General features: G+C 41.3%; 1 protein-coding gene across 6 annotated transcripts in view; it reads left to right on the top strand.

The window, feature by feature from the left end:
• LOC125723602 (sodium channel protein type 8 subunit alpha-like) overlaps positions 1-15688 on the top strand; it is a 67114-nt gene extending 51426 nt beyond the window's left edge. For 5 of the 6 annotated variants that reach the window (XM_049000341.1, XM_049000339.1, XM_049000342.1 and 2 more), the window contains 7 exons: positions 5480-5602; positions 8340-8624; positions 9103-9156; positions 9317-9454; positions 9753-9857; positions 10073-10343; positions 10654-15688. In XM_049000341.1, the coding sequence (XP_048856298.1) occupies positions 5480-5602; positions 8340-8624; positions 9103-9156; positions 9317-9454; positions 9753-9857; positions 10073-10343; positions 10654-11807 (2130 nt within the window). In that variant the 3' untranslated portion in view covers positions 11808-15688. The remainder of the gene's footprint in view (positions 1-5479; positions 5603-8339; positions 8625-9102; positions 9157-9316; positions 9455-9752; positions 9858-10072; positions 10344-10653) is intronic. The other variant, XM_049000343.1, reaches the window with a different exon arrangement.
• The last annotated feature ends 1483 nt before the right edge of the window (positions 15689-17171 follow it).

Genomic DNA, 17171 nt, shown 5'->3' with positions numbered 1-17171 from the left:
CTAAAAAGGGGCAATCCATGGGGGCAGGCTGAGGCTAAAGGTGACAAGTACCCAAATGCTGTTCTAATGCAGATGAAGGCAAAATCTTTATTTACATAGAAATAATTGTATAGAGACAAAACATGTCATTGGGAAGAGTGAAGTATCAGCCGATTTCAGGACCTTCTTGAGAACTATATGGACCTCAAGAGTCATCATGGACTTGAGTGCACTTAATCATAATAAATTGGAGAAAGAATTACTGTGAATGCATTATATACATAATATCAGGTATAGCATTCTTATATATATTCTGAAATTATTTGTTGTACAGTGACATGACAGCTTTCATATGTGAAAGAGTGGATGATAACTGTAACTATTAATTAGTGTAGAATGAGTGGGAAATATTTGGAGTTTGTTATGTTGGGTATTTCAGCCACACAGACTAAGGAGTGAAAATTGTTCATTGTGTTTCTGAAAGCATTCCAAAAATAGTCAGGAGGATGATTGGAACATGGAATATCAAGTCATGCTGAGGTAAATGAAGTATAGTACTTCACTAGATGAGGTAGATCAGTGGTCCAGCATTAACATTCACCAGTTCAGATACTCCCAATGCTATTTTTGATATTACAGTTCCACTCGATAAGGTAGCAGCAAATTCATGATATCTGTTCTTGACTCTTTGCTTGCCAGTGAACCCCAGCTCAGAAATCAGTATTGTGAGAGCAGCTGAAGAACCAGGTAAGGAGCACAGTCGGAAAGATGCAGTGAATCGTAATTAAGCTTCCGCCTTCAGCAGAACCCCTTCCTTGGTGTCAGCTTCCAGTGCTGGTACTGTTTCTGTGTGTTAGCTCAGTCGGTGGTGGCTTTCAGGTCTTCTTCCAGTCTGCCGCTTATCTTTTGTTAACAGACTCTTGCTGTCATTTCAGCATTATTGCCGGTTCACTCTCGCCCCACATTGTTCCCCATTCCTTCTGTGACTCTCTATGTTCCAACCCTGATCTAGCTGTTTATAATTCAGACAAACCAGTTTGATTATGAGGCAAGGACCATAAAATCAGACCTCCAGGATGTCACTAACTTTACTTCCTGTATCATTCTGAACCCACATCCCTTTGCATTGCTGCTCATATGCCAGGGTGGCTAGTTGTAGCTGTGTATTTCCTGAATTTTCAGTCCTTTATTAAGCACAAGCTGAACATTAGCATTGTAGGCAGCTAATGATCTCATGGGCCTTAAATGAATGAATTCTTCACCAGCGTTATAATTGATTGGGTTGCATCTGCTGCAGTCCGCACTCCCAGTAAAGGTCTCTGTGAATGAGGATTTGCACAGTGACACAGGGAGGACTTCTTTCAATTGTGAAGAAGGCTGTACTTTTAGGATGGTGGGTCAGTCTGAAAGCTGTCATATAGAGTTGTAATGTTTTTAGCGCTTAACATCTAAAGCTTGTGTAGTTCATCCTACTGTGGGCACTCAATTGTTCACCTTGACCTGTACAACATTCAATCAGAAAAGTCCTTGTGTAGTGGAATATGAGGGCTGGGCCATAGGGTGCCAGGGGTTATATAAAATAAGCCCTTTTCGTTGCTTTGCTCTGAATAGAAAACAGACGCAAAAGTAAATATGAAGTATATGACGCCTGGATTTCCATACTCTGTCGGTAATAATGTAAGCTTGTAAGGTTTAGCTCAAATAATGTGGTTTCACAAAATATCCTAATGACTTGATTCATGGCCTTTGTAGTCATCAACTTTTGTAGTACATAAAATCCGAAGATTGACTTTTGTCATCATCATCTTGGCCTGTGTAAGTTCCATAATATTTGATTGCATAATTTCCTGCTGGCTGATAATTATTTCTGTGGTGTGCAATTCATCTGTCCACTAGTAACCAAAAAGTATCACTGGCTACTGGTCGGCCAAGCAGAATAAGGCCAGGTGCACCTGGTGACCAGATTTCACATGGATGCATAGGTTTATAGTACCACACACACAGACATAGACACACACACACAACCAAAACACTTTGATGCTCAACAGCCACTTCTCTTAGATCAGTGTTTCCCAATCCGGTCCTCAGGGACTCACAGCCGGTCCATGTTTTTGCTCCCTCTGAGCTCCCTGCCAGACAGTCCACATTTTTACTGCCTACCGGGAGCTGGGAGAAAGCAGAAACGTGGAGAAGGACTAGATTGGGAAACACTGTCTTGGATGAAGAAGACGACAGGGAAGAGTCACGGCAGAGACCTGTGGTACATAGGAACATGCTACTAAACATCTCATCAGCTTCAGAAAGTCAGTGAGACGTGAGAATAAGGATAACAGAAAATGGTGTGGAACTGAGTAACTCTCAGAAAGCTGTTGCTGTAATGTGCTAATATAAAAGAACATTACAAACCAATTTTAACACAGTATATTCATAGGCATTGTCCTGATTTAATAATAATTGGTAGCACTTTACTTAAAACAATCATCATAATGCATTATAGATATCTTCATAATGCATTATAATGCATTAATAGTATTATAAACACGGCTATAACTATTTATAAAAAGGCATAAAAAATAGCCTTGTGTATTATGCATTATGAATGCTCTATGAAGCTCTCTATAATGCACTAGATACCTCCGTGATGCATCATAATGCATACATAGTATTATAAACATGGCTATAACTATTTATAAATAGGCAGAACAAATAGCCTTGTGTATTATACATTATGAATGCTCTATGAAGCTCTCTATAATGCACAAGATACCTCCGTGAAGCATTATAATGGTCAGTATAAGCATTAATGTTGCTTTGTACTGCGTTATGAAGTTATTTCAAGTGCATTACAGAGATAAGAGCTTAATAGATCAATCATACTTCATAATATGCATATAAAGTGTTATAACTTTTTATAAATATAGTCCTGTTTATAATACTTCATGAATGCATTATGATACATTATGAAGGTATCTATAACGCATTATACAAGAGTGTTTGAAGTAAAGTATTACCGAACGTTTATATGTATAAACGTCTGCTTTTAACCCATCTGTATGTCTGAATCTACAGAGCAAATATACTCCGATCAGTCATTACATTAAAAACACCTGCCTAATATCGTGTAGGTCCTCCTCGAGCCACCAAAAAGCACTGACCTATCGAGACGCAGACTCCCGTATATTAACACTCTGAACTCTTCTTATGTTCCTGCGAGCTGCCGTCTCTTCCCCAGATTAACGACACACACGCACCTGGCCGTCCACATGATGGAACCTGACCCATCAGACCAAGCTACCTCCTACCATTGCTTAATGGTCCAGTTCTGATTTTCACGTGCCCATTGTAGGCACTTTGGACAGTGAACAGGGGTCAGAATGGGCCCTGTGACTGGTGTGCGGCTACACATCCCCGTAGGCAGCAAGCTGTAATACACTGTGTGCTCTGACACCTTCCTGTCATTGTGGGATCCGACCAAATGCGACAGCCTTCACTCCCCATGTGCATCAGTAAGCCTGGGTCACACCTGACCTTGTTGCTGGTTCACTGGTTGGCCTTCCTTTTACCACTTTTGGTAGATACTGACCTCTGCATACCGGGAACACCCCCTAGACCTGCCATTTTGCAGATGCTCTGACCTATTTGTCTAGCCACAACAATTTGACCCATGTCAGAGTCACTCAGATCCTTACATTTGCCCATTTTTCCTGCTTCCAACACCTCAATTTCTAGAATGATGATGATGATGATGAAACCCTTTATTGCTGTTGCAATACACTATGTCATGATTCACAAGTACCAGCGAAAAAACTGCCCGTCAACCCGACCATCCATATACACAAACATCACAGCGGTGAAGGTGAGGGATGGGGGGAGGTGGAGGTAGTGCAGCATAGACAGACAGCCATCCGGTCCTGCAGCCATGGAGACGCTGGTCACAGACCCGCCTGTTCACGCTGGGGGTATGAAGCGGGGAAGGTGAGGGATGGAGGGAGGTGGAGGTAGTGCAGCATAGACAAACAGCCATCCGGTCCTGCAGCCATGGAGACGCTGGTCACAGACCTGCCTGTTCACGCTGGGGGTGTGAAGCGGTGAAGGCGTGGGATGGGGGGAGAGGAATGCATGAGAGTCTCACTGCCTTGTCCTGCCAGGGGAGTTGTTAGTTCAGCAGCACCAATGCTGATTAGGGGGGAACCAAAACCAGATATAATAGGGTTGCTTGGGTTTCCGGGCGATAAGCTGTAATTTCCCAGCTCCTCTAATGTCCCCGCTGGTCTCCGCCATCCAATAACCTTTGCAAAGCCGTGAGCTTCTCCGTGATGTTATCCAATTTAGAACTGACTGTTCACTTGCTTAATATGTAATGGTACCCTTAACAAGTGCCATTGTAACGAGTCACCTGTCAGTGGTTTTAATGTCATGACTGATTGGTGTATATTACAAAAGCTAAAAGAGTATAATTTAGGATTAAATATAATCACTGTCATAATAACATTACAGTAATGATGATGATTAACATGAATTGTGAAGATGAATTTTCATTGATATCAAACTAACATGTTATTACAGTTTTACTGTTGCTTCACACAAAGCCCCTTCATGCAAACAACCTGTTCTCAGGTCCCTTTTTTGATGTGATATGTGATGTCTGTCCCTGACTGCTGTACGATAGATTGATGTACTATGGTTTGAGGTGGCCGGGTGGATAGCTGTGACGCACGGCGTGGTGTCGGTAGGCCGCAGCAGGCTCCAGTTGCTCTTAGGACTTTCCATGTGGAGTCGAGTGCGATGAGCTGTCCAACCTGCCCCCCCTAGTTGGCACCCTCCCCTGCCTTGTTCTCATGTCTGTGTGTGTGTGTCTGTTCTCAATATTGTGTGTAATATTAGTATTATGATATGATGTGTATGTATTGACCTGTATTTTTTTTTATAGGTGCCTTTATTTTGTTTGTCTTAAATTAAATGGGATTTTATGCATCAGCCGAGAGGAACTCGGGGAGACAGTGTTAGAAGGTCCTGGGTAAGGTTCTTGTATTGTAGTCTGTTGGGATTTTGTCCAACAGGGAACCTTCTCTCCTAGCCTTTCCAATCCCCGCTCAACCCTTTCCTTTGAACTAAATGTGTCTCGTGTGTGTCTCTGTGCCTGGTCTCTCATGCCTTTCTCTCTTACGACGACGACTCTCTTTACAGGCGCACCATCAAGCTGGTTTTCAAGCATCCTTGCCTTCCCAAGGCAATTAAAAAGAAAGCAAAAAAAGTAAAAACAAGCAAAAAAAAAAAATTATGGGGCCTCTTAATTTCAAAATACTGTGGCACTTTACTATAACCCATATTACGAAAGGAATCTCTATGTGTATACATATATAAATATGCCCATAATTATGTATTCATGTTTGTGTGCGACTAACCTTCCAATAGATGAGCATTTGGGGGAAAAAAAAGAAAGTTTAAGACGCTAAGCGCTAACAGTTTGGAACCTGTTTGCTTCTCTGTTTCTGTGTAGGTGTCTATAGTCAGCCTTATAGCTAATGCCCTGGGCTACTCCGATCTAGGGCCTATTAAATCTCTCAGGACACTAAGGGCGCTGAGACCCCTCAGGGCTCTGTCACGTTTTGAAGGGATGAGGGTAAGACCCGAAGCTGAGCGGCTGATCTCCCTGCATGCCAGCTGAACAGCCTAAGCATGCTGGAACTGATCAAAAGGCCACCTTTTTTGATTAAGGAAACGTAGATGACATTAAAGCCGTCATGCTTCCATCCACACACATGCTCAGGGGAAACGTCATGATGCAGCTGTGGCATTTTAAAACCATAGAAACCAGTGGCTACTTTGATCACTCACTCTGAAAATGGGAAGAAGATCAAATGGATATTAAAATACACTGATATAGGAGCCATGAAGTTTCATATTTAATCTGAAATAGAGGGTTACACTGTAAAGCTGCCTCATCACAATTTTTGAAATAATCATAAATAAATTAGCCCCAGAACAATGAATAAAACAAAAGAAAAAAAATCACTCAAAACCAATGCAAATGTGTAGAATATTGGCCTGAACATTGGCTTTGCAAGGGCTTTTAATTAATGACCCCCCTCCCCCCTTCTCCTCTAACCACCACCCACCTTATCTCGTGCCCTTATGCATTTTGTACAGAGAGCCCCCAGCAGCAACAAAGCACCATCATTAAAAAGGGACTAACTCAGACAGAATGTCGGTAACAGAGCAAAAATACTATGTACAACATTCATTCTTCTTGCTCCCTATCATTTAGAATGAATGAAAAGATCAAAATCAATTTGTTGTTCACTAGCAATCTGTGCTGGAATAAACAGAGGACTTTTCATTGCTTTTTCCTGATGGTGCTCATACAGTTGCTTCTGGTTCTTGTCATGCCATTGTTTTCTTGTCTTATATACTGAGCTTCTCTTCTCCATTCCCTGGCCCTCAGAATCTCTCCCACCTGGCTCTTGTCCTGTATTTGCCCAGCTCAGCATTTTCGGGCCAGTGAGTAGCACAGATGACTGCAGGAGGCCACATCCCATTCAGTTGCTGATGCAGGATGTGTTTGCGGGCCTGAGAAAGCCCTGATCCCTGCGCCTTCACACATGGACATGGGTTGGGATCGATGTCCAAAGCTTCTGCAGGCATTAGCGTTACATTTGCGACCTTGAGGTTTAGCCATTTCGATTATGGAAGCGAAGAAAATAATATTGTTCTTGTGTCAGCTGCAGGCTGAGGCTTAGGAAATCGACAAGGCTGCTTGCTTTGCTCAAAGCCCTTGCTGTATTCATGGCAAAAACAGGACCAAGGTGGGAGCTGGGGATTTCCCCCACAAAAATGACCAGCTTCATTTTCATAGGCAGAAAGCATAGGAGTGTTAATTTAATTAATTTAAATTAATCACCGTGGAGCCTGTATTCAGAAACATAATACACTGAGTGTTACTGTACCCACTCTAAGAAGCCAAATCTGTGTCAAATCATAGAAGGCGAAGGGTCACCTGAGGTGTACAAAATTCCAATTTTGTCTAATTGCGACACAAAAATATTGAATTTCACAAAAACTATGAAGTGTATAGTCACCATTAGGAGTACCTTTATTTTAAAAATATTGGACTGCTGCAGATTGCATTGTCATTTTTGGGTATATTATAAAAGTATGCAGTAAAACATTTCAGCTGGCACAATGCTTGGTGCACTTCAGGTGCTAAATTCAGAAAGTGGAACATCAGACGACGTGGGCAGCAAAAATGCTCTGCAGAATTTGCAATGAAGTTTACTTTTAAGTTCTGACCCAACCTTGCTCCGTACAACCGTTTAATGTGCTCATTGAGGAAGGTGGGTGGATAAAGATGAATTTCTATTTTTGGTGAAACAAAATAGATATGATAAGTGGAGACACCATATACAACAGAAGCGCAACTTTACTTAGATCCTTCTGTCCTATTTCTAGAAATCATTTATATGCAAGAAACTATAGCAACAGGGTCCTATTCAGAAGATAGTTTCTCACCATTTTTAGAATGGTAAATTGCTTTGTGGCTATATTTGTAATTTTCAATTTATTCCAGTTACTATTCCAGGAACAAACACAGGAAGTTGGCAAGAAGAAGTACAGCTAAAATCTTAAAAAAATATATTTAAATTACCCAGGATGGTTCCTGGGCCTCAGACAAACACAAAGTGTTTGGTAGTTTACAAAATGTTGAAATCTGTAAGGCAGAGCACCAGCCAGAGCTAGCAAATGTTTATATAGAGTAGAGGTTGGGTCAGAATTTTCATAAATTTGCGAGAGCCTTGTGCTGTGCGGAGATGTTTTGGGTCATTGTAATGTGGGTGGCATTTGGTTGGTATGTGTTGTATGCGTGATAGTGGGTGGAATGGCAAAGAATACAAGCTGCATTCCAGTATGGCAGTATTCAGAGAAGTATATGTGTGTCACTGCACCTGGAAAAATAGGTCCTGCTCTCAAATTTATTTGTGAGCCAGCTTGATGTATGTGGTGTGGGCTACAGCCTGCAGCCCGGAGATGAAAGGAGGGACAGTGGGACACAGTCAGCCAGATGGCCATCATTATTAATATCAGACTTTTCCCTCCAATGATGGCAAATAAAAAAACATTAAATGTCAAAAGCAAAGGCCTGTATGGTGCATTTACCAAAAGAACTCTGGTCCCTTCTGTCATATTAGATAAGAATCGAACAGTAAGGACCACAGTAACGTTTGACTTAATCTTCGGCGTTACACAGAAATGTCATACGAGCATGCAGCTGCTTTGGCCAGGCAGTGCGTATTCTGGCACAGCATCTATTCACCAGTTATCGGATGTTCTCACACTGTGGTGCCTTGTCTTTCCCGGTCTAGGTGGTGGTCAACGCCTTGGTGGGCGCCATCCCTTCCATTATGAATGTGTTGCTGGTTTGCCTCATCTTTTGGCTGATTTTCAGTATCATGGGTGTCAACCTGTTCGCTGGGAAATATTACTACTGCTTTAACGAGACCGCAGAGGAGTATTTTGACTCCAACGTTGTCAATAACAAGACCCAGTGCTTCCAGTACATCAATGCTAACTATACTGAGGTTAGGTGGAAGAATGTCAAGATCAACTTTGACAACGTAGGTGCTGGATATCTAGCCTTACTACAAGTGGTGAGCATCCCACTCCTTAACACCATTCCTGCTTTCCGGTCCTCCGTGCTTCATACTCCCAGTCCTTCTTCGCCCCTCTGAATCAACTTGCATTTCATGGACATATACAGTGTTCTTTCATTTCTGATACAAATTTACAGTGATGTCAGTCTAACTAAATGCATTGACTGACAAGTCTTGTAAAATCAGAAGGTCTAAACTGTATTTCAGCATCATTGTTAGTGAGACTCAGCACTCTGACCTACCATAACCAACAATGAGACACAATCCATATCTTCTTGAGCTTCAAGACACAGCTAGTCTAAATAGGAATATAGCCAAGAGTAAATCCCACCAGTCTTGCAGTTGTTATACGCAAACACCAAGTATGTTTCATTAGTTGCCCAATGACTTTGCTTGATGGGCTTTTGGGTTGTAAAACACATAACCATGAAGTCCAATAGCCTCTGTTTTTTTCTTTTCTTTTCTTTTCATAAAGGCCACATTTAAAGGCTGGATGGATATCATGTACGCAGCTGTGGACTCCAGAAAGGTAAAGCATTTTCATGTCTATGTGCTATGTAAGGTGTCTGTTCTCAGGTGACACATGCCATTAGTCTATGGAACTGGAAATGTCTTAGGGCTCGATCTTCATATCCCTGCATTCCTGATGTGATGTCTTGGTCTGCTTTTGGTTTTCTGTTGGTGTGCAGGTGGAAGATCAACCAATCTATGAGGACAATATCTATATGTATATATATTTTGTTATATTCATCATCTTCGGCTCATTCTTCACCCTCAACCTCTTCATTGGTGTCATCATCGACAACTTCAACCAGCAGAAGAAAAAGATAAGACCTCCTTGTTCTTTCCCCTCTCTGCTTTATGTCCATAAAATTGCACAAAGAAATGGAGATTTCAGTGTGTCTCTTCTCTTACAAAAACCATGCAGCATTCTGCATTGTTCAGAGTATTAATTACATGTTGAACTTCTGGGAAATAAACAACATTTAGCCATAAGACATACTTTTGCCATTACAGCCACTGAGGATGCCATGATATATTACAGATATGTGTTGGGCCGAGGACACAGTAATCTGGGGTATAACTTTTCCCAGGTTGTAACCTAGTTTCTGTTTCCCCCTATACTTTGGAGGTCAGGACATCTTCATGACAGAGGAACAGAAAAAATACTACAATGCTATGAAAAAACTGGGCTCCAAGAAACCACAAAAGCCCATCCCTAGGCCATCGGTCTGTCTTATACTCTTTCTCCATTGATCTGTGCTATAATTCTGTAGTTCTTACTCTGTATATGTCTATGAACACCTTGTAAGAATGCGTTGCTATTTACATTTTAAAGTGACACTTGCCTTAATTTCTTCTTCAGCACTTCTGTACCTTACAGAGCAGTACATCTTATCACTAAGATACTGACAATGCACCTTCCGAAACTCTTACCCTTCCAGAACAAGATTCAAGGGATGGTGTTTGACTTTGTGACGCAGCAGGTTTTCGACATCTCCATCATGATTCTGATCATCCTCAACATGGTCACCATGATGGTGGAAACTGATGACCAGACGCCAGAAATGGAGAACATTCTTTACTGGATCAACTTCATTTTCATTGTTGCTTTCACTAGTGAATTTGTACTGAAGCTCTTTTCCTTACGCCATTACTACTTCACTATCGGCTGGAACATCTTTGACGTAGTTGTGGTCATCCTCTCAATTGTGGGTGAGTGAAGTGAAGGACTGGATTTTGATGGAGGGATTATTGTAGTATTGTCTTCACTCAGTATGTATATCTTCAGTTCCCCAGCTTAGTCTACAGTTTTCAATATTTCAGTTACATACTGTATATTTCTTAAAAGCTTCATACAAAATTTGCTGTTAAAATTAACAATTAATAGTAGAAAATAGCATAATGAAAGTTTTAAAATGCTTTTACTGTTTTCTTAGTATCACAACAAAATATTCAAATTGGATGTTGTTTTTTTTTTTTTTTAAATTAAAGTATTTCTTATATGTTCTTTTCCAAAACATAGGTATGTTCCTGGCGGACCTGATTGAGAAATACTTTGTTTCACCAACTCTCTTCAGGGTGATCCGTCTGGCCCGAATCGGCCGCATTCTGCGTTTAATCAAGGGGGCCAAGGGAATCCGGACATTGCTGTTCGCACTGATGATGTCACTTCCTGCCTTGTTCAACATTGGTCTGCTTCTTTTTCTGGTCATGTTCATTTTCTCAATCTTTGGCATGTCCAACTTTGCCTACGTTAAGAGGGGAGCTGGGATCGATGACATGTACAACTTTGAGACATTCGGCAACAGCATGATCTGTCTGTTCATGATCACAACCTCAGCAGGCTGGGATGGCCTGCTGTTGCCGATCCTTAATTACCCACCCGACTGCAGCCCAGACAAGGAGAACCCAGGCACTTCAGTGAAGGGAGACTGTGGCAACCCCTCTGTTGGCATCTTCTTCTTCGTCATGTACATCATCATCTCTTTCCTCATTGTGGTCAACATGTATATTGCCATCATTCTTGAGAACTTCAGCGTGGCCACTGAGGAGAGTGCAGATCCACTGAGTGAAGATGATTTTGAAACCTTCTATGAGATTTGGGAGAAATTTGACCCAGACGCGTCGCAGTTCATCGCCTACGAGAAGCTGTCGGACTTTGCGGATGCGCTGGAACACCCGCTGCGGGTGCCTAAACCCAACACCATCGAGCTGATCGCCATGGACATGCCCATGGTGAGTGGAGATCGCATCCACTGCTTGGACATCCTGTTTGCCTTCACCAAGCGCGTGCTGGGCGACAGCGGCGAGCTGGACATGTTGAGGCAGCAGATGGAGGAGCGTTTCGTTGCTGCAAACCCTTCCAAGGTGTCTTATGAGCCCATCACCACCACTCTCCGCCGCAAGCAGGAGGAAGTGTCGGCCATCGTCATCCAGCGTGCTTATCGTGCCCACCTGGCTAGACGGGGCTTCGTCCCCAAGCAGAGGGCCGGCAACAACAAACTAGAGAATGGAGGGACCAATCAGGAAAAATTAGGGGGTACCCCCTCCACCGCATCCCTCCCCTCATATGACAGTGTAACAAAACCTGACAAGGAGAAACAGGAGGAGAACGATGGGAGAGGCAGAAGAGAAAAGGGCAGAAACCAAAAAGACATCAGGGAATCTAAGTGTTAAAATTAATTAACAATAACGATAATAAATTCAAGCATAGTGAAAGGAATCCCTGAATCCATACTAAATAAATGTACAGATAACTTCATTTGCAATTAAAAAAAGAGAAAAAAACACAAAAAGAATTGTTTACAGACTTCTGAAAAGTATCAATGCAGAAGAAGCAGCTCGGTTTCTTACAGCTTTGAAGACACTTAAACCAAACATACTGTAAGCAGCTTACTGTGTGACTGTCACATCAAGAATACAATTTGGAAAAAAAGATCTGAACAAATAAGGAAGGAGTTCTGCACTGGCAGACTGTGGACCATGTTTCCTGGGAGACTGTCTGCATCAAGACAGGAAGGTGCTCGGAGAAGGATAGACGTGCAAGATGAGATCTCCAGGCCTGGGCACGAGTCATGCCTCTGTAGAGTTTTCTCAAAGAAGCTCCTGCTGTGACTTTCTTAAGCATTCAGGAGGGTTTTGTCTGTCATATCCTGTAATGGAAACACCGAAATGACAGAATACAACAAGATCAAATAAAAGTAAACTTAAAATAGGAAAATGAGAGAATGAAAAAACTATAGGTTTTTCTGTTTGACCATGCTGAATATACCTGCATCTTAACATTATTTGAGCAGCATAAAATGAGAAAAAGAGGAAAAAAATCATTCAACATTCAGCCCATGTCACTAAAGTCTTCTCATTTTATCTTTGTTATACCTGCATTACAAAAGCAGTTTTCTACGCGGCCTTTCACACCGATTGGGAAGGGGGAATTAATTAAGGTTTTGACTTGGGCTGAAGGGGACTTGCTCAGACAGATTTCCAAATAAGTAAATAATTGTTCTCGTTCAATGCATAGAAATGACTTGCATGATGGCATGTTTTGATCAGGAATCTTGCATGAATAATCATAGTCCACAAGACACTAATACTTGGACCACAACAGTGGCTTGACTGTAAGTTTGAGGCTGTCCACTGGAAAAACTAAAATGAAGAAATTGATTATTGTTACCCTGAAAATGGTTGACTATGCTGAGTAGAGCATACAATCCTACCTTTATGATTCTTTCTTATCAACTGACAGGTTTTTTCATTGAAGCCTCAGTAGTTGATGTTCCAACAACACATCTGGCCCATTAAAAGGATGAATTTTGCTGTTCTGGATTATTATAAATGTTGTGTTGGTCGGAGTGATCATTTATATGTAGAGAACACGAGAAGGAAACACTGACGGAATAACTGAAATTGTAAGGTAAATCTTGGGTATGCAGCCTCTTCCTTTATATACAGCAACGTAGTTTACTGGCCAGTCATTTGTGACTTTTTTGTAGTAAGAAGACATCATGGGACGTCAATGTGGTGGTCAGAGCTGAAGTTGAGGGTTAGGGGTATAATTCGCTGATTTACATTTATTTTAATACCTCCCAAGGCTTTGTATTGAGAGAGAGAGCATATTAAAGTAATAGCCTTGAGATATGTATACTTTTTTTAAAAAATAGGATCTAATTACTGTTGATATTTTTTTTCATTGTTTCTCCTTTACATACTGTGTTCTTTTTCTTGCATTTTTGTCATATCATTGTGGTAAGTTTGTCTGTACTTTTTTTAATATTGAATTTAGCTGGTGTTATGTTTTAACTCCATTAAAGACAAGAATTATGCATTAGATGATAGGAACGCTCAGGAGAGGGGGGGCACGGTGTGAGCTGTGGCTGATGTAGAGGGTGAAGCCAAGGTGGCTTGCTGTTTTGTACAAGACCTGCCATAGTTTGACTGAGAAACCCTGAATATTACAGGGATGTGCTGTAAGGAACAGGAGCAGAGAACTGTTTTCATTGTCAAATGACAAGACTGAATGCTATGCATGTAGACTTTACCGCCCATTCTCAGGAGAACTTGTTGAAGTATTTTTATGAGCTAAGAACAAGCAAATATGAAACCTAAATATGACAAAGAAAAGCCTTTCAATTTTAGTTTCCATGATGTGTAATGTTGGCTAGTTCATGCGACAGGTCATGGCTGAGCCCCTCAGACAGGCCTGCCGCTGGACGACCTGTTTGGTATTTTTCCGTAGAGAGTTTGTCCAAAGCAAAACAATAGTGATATTATCCCCCTCTGCATACACTCATTTATAGTAATGATATGGAAATTGGAGTAAGTAGAAAGATGAGGCATCACAGGAAATGGCTTAAACGTGGTTGTATAAACTGCACACATGTGTATGGTTGGGGTTTCAACAGAAACCCCTGGAGCCTATCAGCTCCGAATAAGTGTTATGAATGCTGGACAGCCATATTTCTCTAGAGGAAACGAATCCCAAACAAATGCCAAATAGCATACAGAGCACTGGACGCATCTTACTGTGAGCCGAGACACACCACACCAGAGCTTTTGCACTTCCTGTTGTGCAGTGATGTCACTTCCTGTCTATGAATCCCCCTCCCCTTTCGAGTTTTTTGGTCCAGTTGCTGCATGAGGTCTCCAAATCAGTGTGGGTGTCGACTTGAACCAAATAAACTCTGATTGAAAACCATAAAAACAAATAATGGCATCCATTCTTTTCTGTACCCATCTAGGATATAATGTATAAAACAAAAGTAATCACATTAATAAAAAAATATGTACAGAACAGGCTATGTTGTAAACGGCACAAAATGCTGAAAAGTTAAGGATGAACTTTTTAAGAGATTATAAATAATGTAATATATAATTTTATTTTAACGGCATGCATAGTCTTTTGTAAATACAGAAATTTAAAATACAACTACTACTATTAATCTAATAACAAATATTAATAACAATAGAATGGCTTCCAGCTAATGCCCTGTCACGTTTGTTAGACTGTGACACATTCGTTAGATTATATAGGTTTTTTGAGACACTTTTCACAGTATAGCAGGGAATCAATAAAAAATAAAAAAAAAAACTATTAAAAGCAAAAAAGTATATCTATCTAATATACAGACACAGACACACACGTGCATATTATATATACATATATATGTATACACACACCTCACACATATATACATTATACGGCCCGTCACTCTCCTTACTCCTTGTCCCTGCTCGCCCCTGCAGTACTACCGACAGTAGTTGCTCATGATATGCGGACGACCAAACAATCCTGGGTTTGCCACTTGGCAATACACAGTGTTGTACAAGCTGCTTGGTTAAGATTGTGTAGCCGGAGATGGCGAGAGGATTGCGCTGCCCTTTTTTGCACATCTCTGAAATTGTCCTGCCCACCCACCCCTCACCTACATATACATGCGTGGAAACCCGCACACATGATACGTTTCCTGGCCCGAAAGCGGACTCTCTCCCACAAGCAGATCATCCCGGCTCGCACTCACGCGGCACGGCAGAGTTTTGTGCCGACCTTGTCCGTTCATCCGATGGCTCCCTTGAAGCACACCAGTGCCATTGAATTTTGATATTTATGTGTTTCATTCATATTTACTTTTTATATTTCGTCCAGTTTGTTTCAAGCGCAATTTCTCTTGACAGCATGTGCCTTTTTTCTGCTGTTTTTGGTAAAAAAAAAATATATAAAAAATCTGATGCTACACCAAAATCTTTAAGCCTTGGGAACTAGTTTAATGGAGCATAAAGGGAAACATCTACCAGTAACATAAGTACGTAACAATACGAGACTGCAACCAGTAAGACAGTGTTTTTTACAACATGGGACATTTAAAACATTCAGTTATGGCTTAGTCTGTTTTGTCACTGGGCTACTGAAAAGGAGTTTGCCATTTAAACCTGTTTCAGGCTTCTGCTCATTTTTGACATCTGTTTCTTTATTTTTCTATTGATATTTATTCTGTAACTATTTTATTTTTGTAGCATGATTGAAATGCTATTTTTCCGCTGAAAATAAAAAGTGCTTATTGGTTGTTGTTATCATTTGCCTATATAATGACTTAGGAGAGGAGACAGTGACAAGCACTTGGACTCTAAGTAAGAACTTAAGAACGAATGTCTTCATTTGAGCACGAACTTTTTTCTTAACAATAAAGCAGCCTTCCAGTTATGCATTGTATTGCTTTTTTCTTCAGTCTCAGGAATCTGATGTACGGGGTTGGCAGTCTGTATCCTTCTGTACGTGTAGAGATTGCATGTCCTCTCTGCACCCCTCCCTGTCTTATGCCCTATGCACCCGAGATAGGCTCCAGGGCCCCTATGCGACCTTCACTGGAAACAGATGGATGGACACAGGAATGAACACAATATTTGAATTATTTTCATTGTCTTCCCCCTGAATATTGAAACCACATTGGTTTCTAGGCTAAAATATGGGCTCCCCAGGTCTAGAATAAGGTCAAAAAAGTTATTCCTGTAATATGTCTGATTTTTGACCATAGCTAACTGCTATAGTACTATGCTACAATCGCAGCCTTCGTCGGAAGCAGTGTGAAGACAATGGAGGTGATGACTATGCCACTGCTTTAATTCCTAACAGTCTTCACTGTATGATGTTATGAAAATAACATAACTAATCTGGCTTGAACTAAAAAGACTTTTTTTTCATTAGCAGCAGATGAGTCAAAGGTACTGAGCAAGCATGCGGGTTCGGGGTGATCATAGTAACCCGAGCTATTTATGGTCTGTCGTCTAAATTTGTCGTGGTACCACAACTCCCCCCCCCCCCAATTGGCAAAATGTACTGTGAGGCTGGGGGGGGCCTAAAGTCCAGGGCCGATTTTTAATCCCAGTCCAGCCCAGTACCCATCAATTTAAGTCTGTGTTGTCTGTGGTGTCTTTGCTCACAGCCCCTAATGTACACGGTAGGTGCTTCTGTGGAAAATATTGTGCAGTTACAAGGGGGAGGGGCAACACTGCAGCTGTGACATGAAATGCAGCAGCGAGGGCTGAGTCAGCAGCTCCCTGCCAGTGGGACTCACTGCCTGTGTCAGTGTGCTCCGAAAAGGGTAGGGAAAGAAATCAAGGGCTTTGAAAGGAAAGTGAACACTGCATCCTGCCAGGCTCCCACGAAACTCACTAATAACTATAACGGCGTGGCGTTTGATGAATGCATGTAGCGGCGCCATCTTCCAGTAGGAGAGATCTTAGATGTTTATGAAGTCAAGTCCAGTTTGATATACCTAATCTACCCAGTGAGGATGGGAGCATCACAAACAGGCCGGGTGATTGATAGTTGTGTTTAGCTGTCTGCTCATTCTGCCATTTTTTAGCCATTTTTTTTATTGACAGGAAATAGAATTATGAAAAGCGCATTTATCAAAAAATGGGCTTTCCACTTCAAAGCTGCAGCAGAGTAAATTGTACAGTCCTTCACTGTGAAATTCACTGAGCATTGCATGGAACTTCACTGCAGCTTTATAATATTATATTATACTTTTTTATTTATTATAT

The sequence above is a fragment of the Brienomyrus brachyistius genome, unplaced genomic scaffold (genome assembly GCF_023856365.1).
Source record: "Brienomyrus brachyistius isolate T26 unplaced genomic scaffold, BBRACH_0.4 scaffold50, whole genome shotgun sequence".
Classification (NCBI taxonomy): domain Eukaryota; kingdom Metazoa; phylum Chordata; class Actinopteri; order Osteoglossiformes; family Mormyridae; genus Brienomyrus; species Brienomyrus brachyistius.
The sequence above is the reverse complement of the archived record's forward strand: the minus strand, read 5'-3'. Positions and strand labels throughout refer to the sequence as shown.